The 10,428-nt window shown below is 36.5% G+C and overlaps 1 protein-coding gene across 2 annotated transcripts in view; it reads right to left on the bottom strand.

The window, feature by feature from the left end:
• The window catches only part of Ptpn12 (protein tyrosine phosphatase non-receptor type 12), an 82,292-nt gene that overhangs the window by 15,316 nt on the left and 56,548 nt on the right, over positions 1–10,428 (bottom strand). For both annotated transcript variants that reach the window (XM_008830777.3, XM_017797555.2), the window contains exons 10-12: positions 9,077–9,154; positions 8,893–8,988; positions 7,274–7,359 (exon numbers count right to left, since the gene is read on the bottom strand). In XM_008830777.3, the coding sequence (XP_008828999.1) occupies positions 7,274–7,359; positions 8,893–8,988; positions 9,077–9,154 (260 nt within the window). The remainder of the gene's footprint in view (positions 1–7,273; positions 7,360–8,892; positions 8,989–9,076; positions 9,155–10,428) is intronic.

Genomic DNA, 10,428 nt, shown 5'->3' with positions numbered 1-10,428 from the left:
AAATTAATGAAATTGAAACAAAGAAAACAATACAAAGAATCAACAATTCCAAGAGCTGGTTCTTTGAAAAGATAAACAAGACTGATAGACCGCTAGCCCAGTTAACTAAAAGAAAGAAAGAGCACCTCCAAATTAACAAAATCAGAGATGAAAGGGGAAACATCACAACAGACACATTAATGAAAACAAGCATTGGAAGCCTGGCACATGGTGCATGGCGTATAATCACAGTACCCCAGAGCTAAGGCAGGAAGATGCAGAGTTCAGAGGCCAGTCTAACAAGACTCTCAAAAAACCAACCACTACCACCACCACCACCATCAACAAAAGTATTAGACTGAAAGATAAGAGATTGTGTTCTTAGCTAAACTCTGCTAGGCCATTCAGGTTAACTGAAAATCAGACCCACAGACCCACACCCATGTGCTGGTTAGTTTTTGTCAACTTGACAATGGGAGCCATCTGAGAAGAGGGAATCTCAGTTGAGGAATTTCCTTCATTAGATTGGCCTGTGGGAGATCCACAGGCCACTGTGAGTGGTGACATCACTAGGCAGGTGGGCCTGGGCAGTATCAGAAAGACAGCTAAGTGAACCAGAGTAAGTAAACCAGTACATGGCATTCCACCATGGTCAATTCCTTCCTTGAGTTCCTGCTTTGGTTTCCTTTGATGACTTCCTGTAAAGTTTAAGATGAAATAAACCCTTTCCTCCTCAAGTTGCTTTTGGTCAGAGTTTTATCACACACACACAAAACTATTAACACTGTGTGATCAAGATTACTGCATCTATTAGATCACTCATCATTCTGACATCAACTCACAGAAAGAATAAAGACATGGTCATTTAAAAAACGAGGAAGATGTGCCATAGTAAGTAGCTGTTCTACCAATGCTAATGATTATCATTTAACAAAAAAGTGGTATCTTCTACACTACTTATGCTATGGATTTCAGAGAGATGCCTAACCTGTGATCTATTTTTCCTGACCTCTATCAGTAACAGAATTACATCTGAGATCAAGCTATTTTTAACAGTGAGAGGAAAGAATACAAGAATGAGAAATAGGAAGAGTAAAATACAGAAAGCACTGAAAATTAGAGAACTACAGTAAGAGCAAATAATATAACCCTATATTTAACTAAAACCTACCCTTAGCCTAAAGGATGTCAATTTGGAATGAATAATTAAAGCTATAAGTTTTAAGTGCTGCGATGAATCAATCTTGTTATCTGTGACTTTCTTTACCCTTTCTTTGGTATCTGCTTCTACACGTTTGTCAAACATTAATTTGTATTTTGTTTGTAATGGTTTGAATTTTTTTTTGTATTTAATTCATTTAACCACCTAAGGCTTAATTAGGTATTTGGTGTGATAAAAAGATTTAAGCACTTTTTTTGCAAGAAGATGGTAAAGTGGTTTTGTAAAATGAGAGAATGTGACTTAACAAATAACTTCTATCTCTCTATTGAGCATATACTAAATAAGTAGTTTTTAAAAACTCCCTGCTACTGGCATTTTTTTTTTAACTAGTAGAAACAAACTATTTTATTTATTTAGATACAGTCTTAAAAAGACCAGTCAGTAGTCAAGGATGATCTCGAATAGCTATTTAAATTAAAAAAAAAAAAAAACTTTATCACTTTTGTGTGTGATATATGTGTATGTATGTCACAATGCATGTGAAGGTCAGAAGACAACTTTCAGAAGTTGGATCTCTCCTTTCACCCTGGGTTCTGGGGACTTGAACTCAGGTCTTTGGTCTTGTTTGATAAGTACTTTTACCCGCTGAGCCATATGGCAGGCCTAACCTTCAACTTCTGATCTTCTTGCCTCTACCTCCCAAGTGCTGGCACTATAGGTGTGAGCCCTCATACTTAGTCTGAAAGAAACTATTTTAAATATTAGCATTTTATAATTTTTTAAAGGGTTAGTCCTATCATTGTTTTTCTCCAGAATTTTCTTTGATACTTTTGCCTTTTAATAAATCTAGATGCACTTTAACATATTGTCAATTTCAGAAGGATATATGCAAATGTTTTGACAATTGTGGCAAATTTGAAAATACTTTAAATATTACTTAAAAGCTAAGTTACATTTAACTTTTCTAACCAAGAAGTCTTAATTTTTTCATTTATCAAAGTAACATATCTCTACTTAAGGTTCTACTTTCTACTTAAGTGCTACTGATTTTTCTTTTATTCACTTCATATTCTTATCAATTATCCTCTTTAAGACAACTCAGTTGTCTTTTAAAAAGTTAAAAAGGGGGCTGGAGAGATGGCTCAGTGGTTAAGAACACTGACTGTTTTTGCAGGAGACCCAGGTTCGAATCCCAGCACCCACATGGCAGCTAACAATTGTCCGTAACTCCAGTTCCAGGGGATCCAACAGCCTCTTCTGTCCTCTGCGGGCACTGCACAACATGGGTGCGCTTACCTACATGTAGGCAACACACACATACACATAGGAAAAAAAAAAAGTTAAAAAGGGGCTGGAGAGATGCTCAGCTGTTAAGAGCACTGGCTGCTCTTGCAGAGGACTTAGGTTTGATTCCCAGTACCCACATGGTGGCTAACAACTGTCCATAACTCCAATTCCAGAGGAATTCGACACTCTCTTCTGAGCTCCATGGGCACTGTACGACACAGGTGCAGGCAACACACTCATACACATGAAAATAAAAGTAATAAATAAAATATTTTAAAAAGTTTAAAAGGAAAACATTTCAAAAAAAAAAACAAACTTTTAAAGCAGAACAGTAAGACAGAATACTACTTGTTCTATGTAATAAAGATTTCTTCCATCACCTAATTTTGTTTCCTTTCAAGACAGGTTCTCACTGTGTAGTTTAGGCTGGCCTGGACCTCACTTTTTAATTCAGGCTAGTCCTGAATTCATGGCAATCCTCAAAACTGCCTCAGTCTCTCCAATGCTGGAATTACAAGTCTGAGCCACCAAGTCTAGTGTCATCTAATTTTCTACTTGCTATGTTTTCAAGGTTTTAAGTTACCAATGTTCCACCACATTCTACACTATTCAACAGTTCCCCAAATAAGGTAGTTTCAAAACTTAGATTTGAATCAACCATAACTCCTTGTGTTAATTCTGCAAATGCCTCCATTTCCACAAAAAATAGGTTTGGAAATCTAGTTCATTATCCCAGGCAGCACTTTGAAGTGAGTATTCAGTCATGCTGTTTTTGTCATATAAAATACACTCTCAGGGGCTGAGTATGTGGCTCGATGGCAGAATGCTTGCTTCCCATGCAGGAAGCCCTGGGTTCTTTCCCTAGCACTGCCAAAACAAACCACACCAAACAAATCCCCTCTCCTTTATGGCCTTTATATCACTGTTTTCTAATTCTTTCTTTATCCCCTGACTGCTCTGTGTATTATTATCCAGAATCTGAGAGATCTTATGCTCAAATCTTCCATTATCAGTTATATAATGAATCTTCAGTAAATCTTGACCTCTAATCCAGAGATCAAAAGGCCTAAAGAAGAACTACATTGTCTTTCTGTTGTCCTACTTCCTAGTTAAAGCTATTTGACTACAGCTGCCTTAGAAGAGAATGTCAGGAGTATTGTCACTGTGCCTGAAATATTAAATAGATGAAGATAAAACTTACTAAGGCACCCATCCTTTTGTGTAGCTAAAAGGAAATACTTCCACTATGCTGGTATTGGTAAATAGTTTAACAAATACATATTAAAAACAGACACAGTGAAATCTGCTATTCAAAATCTGATTTAGGGCTGGGCATGGTGATATATACCTTTAATCCCAGCACCTGGAAGGTAGATAGGTAGAAGCCAACCTAGTCTACAGAGTGAGGTCAGCCAAAGTTACATAGTGAGACCCTGTCTCAAAAAAAAAAGAAAAAAAAAAAAAAAAAAAAATCAAAAAGTTCTATGATTTAGAAGTAGCGCTGCAAGAGCCGGAAGCACTATTAACCACTGATTCACCTCATTAGTCCCTGAAAAAAACCTTTCTTAAACTATATATTTTTATGTTCATATTCATCTGTGACTATCTTTTATTAAAGAGGGATTGTAATCAAACTTTTGAAAAGATATAGGAGAAAAGTCCTAAAATTCAGAGCTACTCATTTTTTTTTTACCTGCAAAATTATAAATAGGCTACACATTGTTAAGAGGTAGAACACACAAATAAATCATAAATACTGGTATAAACTTGAAAATATTTCTACACTGGCTCAATCTCAAAAGCCAAATTAAAATATTCACTTAGCTTCCTTTAAAGCTAGTACTTTTAGGATCCTAGAAGTATATGGAACAAAAAAGTCAGAGAATTAACAGCTTATGTTTCAAATAGCTTCTTTCAACAAGTTCCCAAGTGCCAATCTTGATAGAAATTAAAGTGGAAACCAGAAAGAATCAGTAAGAAGTGTTATTAGTCAACACCTAATATCTTGCAAATTTAAAATGCTGAGACCTAACCTCATCTATATATAATTACCAAATTTCTCAGAGAAGCACACAGAAGTATTCTAAAGGCTATAATAATTACATGCTAAAAATTTACTACTACAGGCCAGGCATGTAGCAAGATACATGCTTCATATATAATATCATTAAATGTTAACAATGAAAAATTAGGGCCAGTGAAAAGGTTCAGTGGGTAAAACCACTTGCTGCCAAGCCCAACAATCGGAGTTTGATCCCCAGGACCCACATGGTGGAAGGAGAGAAGGCTCCTGCAAGTTGTCCTCTGATCTCCGTAAGTGCACCATGGCACATGCAGGCCCAGATAAATATGCCTTACACACATACACAAAGAAATAAATGTAAAAAATTGTTGAAAAAAAAATTGTACCTAAAAATAATAACATATTTTTCAAGGAATAGCTTTAGCAATAGGCAAATATGTCTCTCTCCATACTTAGATCCCTTCACAGGTAAACAGAAAGTTGAGTGAACAAAATTTAAAACAAATTTCCCTAAGAGTCCGGGAATCCTCACTAAAATTTCAGGTACTGAAAAAAGCTGTCAGCTTTTTCTTTTGGAAAGAGGGTTGTTCTTACCAGTGCAATGTCAAATCCATCCCTAGCCACTTCGCATAATTTCATTCAACTTTCACTGAACGAATGTTTACGGGAGAAAGAATTGGTGAATTCTGCATATAAAGTCTTTTTTTTGGTCTTTTTGAGACAGAGTCTCCCTGTAGTCCCAGCTGGCCTGGAACTCATTATGTAGACCAGGCTGACCTCAAACTCACAGAGATCCACCTGCCTCTGCCTCCCAAGTGCTGGGATTAAAGGTGTGTGCCACCACACCCAGCAAGAGCCTATTTTTTTGGTAATCAGTTTGGGTAGAGCTATGAGTAAGAAAAGACACTGTAAATTCTGGTTCCTTTCCTGCCCTCCAATACTAGGAACTGAAGTCAGGACCTCATGCATGCTAGCTATACTAGGCAAGGGCTCTATCACACACTTCTCTTTTTTCACATTTTACTTTGAGATAGGGTCTTACTAAATAGCCCAGGCTGGCCTTGAACTTGCTATCCTCTAGCCTTACTGTGATGTTTTCATTTTGGTTTTCAACTTGAATCACTTGGGAGGCCTCTGGCCATGACAAAGAGGGGTGGATCATCTTAAGTTAACTGAGGTGGAAAGACATGCCCAGTGTTGGTGGTACCATTCTCTGGGCTGGAATCCTGGACTGTATAAAAGGAAAAAGTAAGTTCAGCACAAACACTGCTCCTCAGTTCTTGACTGTAGATAAAAAAAAAACGTGACCAGGTACCTCAAGCTCTTGCTGTCATGACTTTCCTGATGCTAAACTGCACCATGGAACTGTAAGCCAAAAATAAACACTTTTTTCCCCCTCAAATAACTAAGATATTTAGTTTCCCACATAGTTGGGATTACATGCTTACACCACCAGGCTCAGCTTTATAATAGTTTTATTTAACCCTTAGTACAATACTTAGATGAATAGTAACGTTAAATTGTAAAGTTACAAGCTCCAACTGATACACCTACAATGCAGTCACTACACCTAAGTCTCAGGAAACATCACAGAAAAGGGGATGGAAAGATTCTAAGAGCCAGAGGACCAGGAAGCCTGCTGTTAGATAAGTTGGGAAGCTGTACCCATGAAATCTCAACAGTATGGTTGCCTAAACAGGACCTGTATAACAACAACAATGGACATGCCAATGTGGATGGGGGATATTTCACAAGGTCTCACCCCTAGATGGAGAGATACAGGTAATCAATGACTACTGAGAGAGAGGAAGCGAAGGAGGAAGTGAAGTAGAGAGAATGAAAATGAATAAGTTTTCTTCAGGGGCAACTTCATTGATAGGTCACCCATCCCAAGTGGTCAGTCCTAAACACATGTACATAGGAGCAACACTAAATGAACTCAGTAGGTGTTCTCTCTCTTTCTCTCTCTCTCTTTCTCATATACTATTATAAAAAAGTAGGGGTCACAGAATTAAGAAACAGTAGGGGAGGACGGGAGAGTTGGAAAGGAGAGGGGAGATATGGAAATTATGTAAATAAGGTACTTATGTATGGAAGTTTCAATTCATTATAAAAAAAAAGCTGAGGTAAGTGAGATTCCTACAACTCCACAGATAAATGACTGAAACTAAAATAACTACATAACTGATCTAGCAGCTATACTGAAAAGGAAGAGGACAGGCATTGTGGGCCAGACCTATAATCCCAGCACTCAAGACTAAGAGGCAAGAGGATCACTTCAAGTTTGAGGCTAGCCTGGTCTATATGGCAATATTCTATCCTAAAACAAACCAAAAAAAAAAAAAAAACCCGAAAAAATTAAGATTAAAAACATTAAAAGAAAAGAAATATGATTTTAACTGTTACAGATGAGACTGGTATAAAAGAAAAACTACAGGAAGAAATCCATCTTTGCCAGTAATATTTTCATGTAATTTCATGTAACTTCTTCAACATGTAGACAATTTTGATAAGCATATTACTAGTTCAGTCATTCTAAGAAAATGGACATCTTTAGAACAGTTTAAATTTTATTTGTAACACACACAAAACGAGCTATAGTTGATTCATGGTTGGGCCACTATACTCTGGTAATATATACTACTGACACTTCATTCAAAACAAAAATTTTAGTATACTAGAAACATCAATTTCCATACATTTGCTACACTCTAAATGGAAGAATAGTTATAAAACTAAAAAGTGCTCAGAACTTGTCATTTTAATTAAGTTACTAAAGTAAAAGAATCTTTTTAAAGAATATGTTCTAAGACATACAATACCTGCGAGTCCTTGGTGGCTTTGGAGGAGGAGAATCTTGTTTTTCACCATCTATAGAGCTGACCATATTTTCAGTGGTTATTTCATTCTGCCAAGGGGAGAAAAAAAAAAAAAAAACTAAAATTATGAGAAAAAAAAATTCCCTTCCTCATGTGTCAACTAAATTTTTTCTGGATTTTGACTTTTTTTGAAACATATCAGTTTTGCCAAGTAAGAAAACAGTTCTTAAAACTATAGCCTTGTATTTAGCCCAAAGGATCAAATTTCAACAGAAGAGATTTATATTAAAAAAAAAATCAGCACATCACCAATTACTAAAAGATCAACATGTCTCAGCATGTCAGCACATTTCAAATGCTATTGTAATGGGAGACAGAGGCAGACAGATCTCTGAGTTCAAGGCCACTCTGGTCAAAAGAAAAGATCAAATCCCCCCATCCCCTCAAATCAAGTAAGATTACCCCTTCTTCCCTAGGGTCACTACTACTAAAGACCTATGCATAGAGGGGAAAGAAAGCCAACAAACAAGGCTCATATCCTTCACCTTGAGGTGATCTCTTTTGGATAGTACAATGATTTCATTACTAATCTGAACCTGAAAACTGGTTTTAGGATTTACTTTAAGCATTCCCTGTTGTGCCCTCCCACTGGTACCATGTGTAGTAACTATTTCATTAGGGACTATCTCTCTCATATCACTAACTAAGAGATCCGCAAAGAGAGGGAGAGCCCATGTAGATTAACCACAGTTCTTGTGGGACACAAGAACTAATGACCACATTAACACATTAGTATCCAAACTCAGAACAACTGTAAGAACTTAAGAGACTTAGGATTATGAATAGAGAAGAGGTGAAATGACTATATAAAATACTTCCCAGTATTAATTTCATTCTCAGGAAGTAAACACATTTATTTAGGTAGGTAATGCTAGACAAGAAGAAAGAAGACAGGAAGGAGTTTCACCTTTGCCTACATCTTAGATAAGTTACTTGACTATGTTTTCAGTTGATAAAGTTTTATTTTCTTTTTAAACCAAAAGGTACTTTGAGCTGGCCTGTAGAAGGTGCTTGTGATCCCAACTCCTCAGGAGCCTGAGGGAGGAAGAGGGTTTGAGTCCAGGAATGCCTGGACATGACTATAATCCCAGCAATCAGGAGGCTGAGGCAAGAGAATTTCACATTTGAGGCCAGCCTTGGTTATATAGCAAGATCCTGTCTCAAAGAGTAGAAAAGCATGTAGTATATGCAAAAAATTACAAAATGTTATATTATCACGCTTAAATAAAATTCAAGTAGAATTAATGTACAGCTGTTTAGTTGGGAATGAAAGAAAAGAGAGAACAATGCAGCAAAGTTTTCAAAGTGTAGTTTATACTTGAAATAATGAATTATGACTTTTGATATAAGATTTTCTTTTTCCATCTGTATTTTATTTAGTTTGGATTCACTAAATATTTACCTAAAGGCTAAGTTAAATGAGTTAGTAAAATCTAGGTCAGGTAAAAATAACTCCTGTTATGGATACTTTCATACTAGACAAAACACAAGATGACTAATGCTAAATAGTACATCTTGGTAAAAAGTAATTACACTAAAATTAATCATCAAAGAACACTTACACCATCAGCAATTTTCTGGGTTCCATGAATTTCATACAGTTGCAGCTGTTTTTCAAATAGTTGGGCAATAGCTCTATGAACAAGTTCATACTGCTCCTATTAGAAAGATAAATGATAAGACAATAAAAAAAATAGGAACGCACCTATAAAAATATAGTTCATAAAGTGAAATAAACAACTATACCTTTGTTTGTACTGCAGAATGCCTTTGTGTTCTCATTTCTTGTATTAAATTAAATACATTAAATTCCTCTGGTATTTTCTACAACAAAGAATTTTGCACATGTAAACTGTAGAGCACTTTAGAAAACAGTAAAATACTTATCAACTTTTCATGTAGACCTTAGATACAAAATGGGTAACTGTCAACATTATTGACCACTACCTATCAATCACTGTCATAGCATTGTAGACAGAGAGTTGATAGTAGTCAAGCTGCAGTGAGATGTTGAACAAATATCCAAAGCACAACTATAGTACTGTGGGAATAAAGAGACTATGACAAACTGATGGATAGAGTGGAACTAAATTGGGTATGAAGGGGCTGAGGAGATGGCTCAGTCAGAAAAGTGTTTGCTCTGCAAGGAGGAGGACCTGGGTACTGATACCCAGCACTCAAGTTAAAAAGCAAGGTATGATGGCATGTATCTGCAACCCCAGTACTGAGGGAATGGACCTTCCTGGAGTCCAGATGAGTTGGTGAGCTCCAAGTTTAGAAAATTTTATTGTTATAAAAAAAAGATGGAGAATAAATCAGGAAGATACCTGATGTCAAACTCTGTCCTCCACATACATGTGCACACACCTGTGCATGCACATGTGCATAAATGAACATATACATACACATGAACACACACAAATTGGGACAGTAAAAGGTTAATCCATAAAAAAATGAAGGTAACATATACAACCATGGGAGATGGAATATACAATTTATTTGGAGAACTAAAAAGTTGGATATGGATAAAGCTTAAGATTATAGAAGGAGAGAAATTTAGGCCATCTAGAATCACTGTAAATATAATAAAGAATTTGAATCAGTGTCTCTTTGGATTTGGCTATACAAGAACCAGTTAAAGAGCTAAAGAGCTATCTAAAAATATAGATCTCAGCCAGGCATGGTGGTACACACATTTGATCCCAGCACTCAGGAGGCAGAGGAAGGCGGATCTCTGTGAGTGAGGCCAGCCTGGTCTATACAGCAAGTTCCAGGCCTGCTGGGGCTATAGGGAGGCCCTGTCTCCAAAAGACAAAACAACAACAAGAACAACAACAAAACAGATCTCATAGGCTTCATCTCCAGGTAATGACCGTTAAACAACCTAGACAATTCCTTGAATATCTTGATTAGAGTCTACTAGAACAGGCAATTGTGACATAAGCAATCTATACTCTGCCAACTTGTATATCAGTAAAGACGGCAATCTCAACACAGGAGACACTATCAGAATTTGAATGATTTCCAGGCTTATAGCTTTATAGAAAAAAGGATTTTTATATTAACTTCTAGCTAAGGTCTAGGTTCTATCTAGATAA

This window comes from Nannospalax galili, unplaced genomic scaffold, assembly GCF_000622305.1.
Source record: "Nannospalax galili isolate Female #2095 unplaced genomic scaffold, S.galili_v1.0 scaffold312, whole genome shotgun sequence".
Classification (NCBI taxonomy): Eukaryota; Metazoa; Chordata; class Mammalia; order Rodentia; family Spalacidae; genus Nannospalax; species Nannospalax galili.
This window is presented reverse-complemented; position numbering and strand designations above follow the sequence as displayed.